The sequence below is a fragment of the Triticum dicoccoides genome, chromosome 2B, assembly GCF_002162155.2.
Source record: "Triticum dicoccoides isolate Atlit2015 ecotype Zavitan chromosome 2B, WEW_v2.0, whole genome shotgun sequence".
Classification (NCBI taxonomy): domain Eukaryota; kingdom Viridiplantae; phylum Streptophyta; class Magnoliopsida; order Poales; family Poaceae; genus Triticum; species Triticum dicoccoides.
The window spans coordinates 42,965,953-42,966,939 of NC_041383.1; the positions used below are offsets into that span (position 1 = coordinate 42,965,953).

A 987-nucleotide genomic window follows, 5' to 3' on the forward strand; every position below is an offset into this window, starting at 1 on the left:
AATGGGACAAGTTCTATGAGGAAATTCCATACCGTATAACACATGCACAATAAAAAGATATTAAATAAAGTTTGTTTCACTTTAAATTCAAGGTTGTTCATACAAATTACAATTTTGCGCGCGAGCACACACACACAAGGCATATAATATTTTTATCAGTGGAGAAAAAAACTTAACTATTATTCTATCATATTTATATCACACACGTCAAGTTCAGTAAAAAATACAAGGGAAATTGTCACTCCCAATTATTTACCATGGACATTTTCTTTGCTTCTAGTTCACTGAATCAAAAGAAGCATGTAGTGTTGGTTTTAGCCAAAGTTCCTCTTTCCTCCCTGCGGTGATTCCCATAGTTTCGGTCATATCCAATTCACTAGGTGTCACACCCTCCATGAGATTCCAGTCAAAATAGAATAGGAGATGTGCGAGAGCTAGATCAATACTTGCAACGCCAAACAGCATTCCAGGGCATATCCGGCGTCCAGCACCAAACGGCGTGAACTCATAGTCACGCCCTTTGAAATCTCTCATGTCAGTCACAAACCTCTCTGGTTTGAACATTTCTGGCTCTTCCCAGTATTCTGGGTCCCTGGATATTGCCCATGCATTCACAAGCACCATTGTCCCCTTAGGCACATCATATCCCATGAGACGGCATGTTTCTTGGCTCTCCCTTGGCAGCCCAAATGGTCCAGGAGTGTGCAGCCTCAACGTCTCTTTGATCACACACTGCAAATAGCTCAGTTTTCCCAGGCCCTCCTCAGTTACTTTCGTTTGTCCCACGAAGGCCTCTCTTACCTCAGACTGTGCCCTGGACATGATGGCCGGGTTCCTCACCAGCTCTGCCATGGCCCAGGAAAGCACCGACGTTGCCGTTTCACTGCCCGCGGATAAAAGATCCTGTGTGCATTCATATAATCGCCATACAGTTAGTAAGCTAGCAAATATTAAGAATTTCATGAACAAGAGAGAAGCAGCAAATTT

At 43.3% G+C, this 987-nt stretch overlaps 1 protein-coding gene across 1 annotated transcript in view; it reads right to left on the reverse strand.

The window, feature by feature from the left end:
- Positions 1-276: 276 nt before the first annotated feature.
- The window catches only part of LOC119367032 (zealexin A1 synthase-like), a 3,004-nt gene continuing 2,293 nt past the window's right edge, over positions 277-987 (reverse strand). The window contains exon 2 of the mRNA XM_037632665.1: positions 277-903. Coding sequence (XP_037488562.1) covers positions 277-903 — 627 coding nt within the window. The remainder of the gene's footprint in view (positions 904-987) is intronic.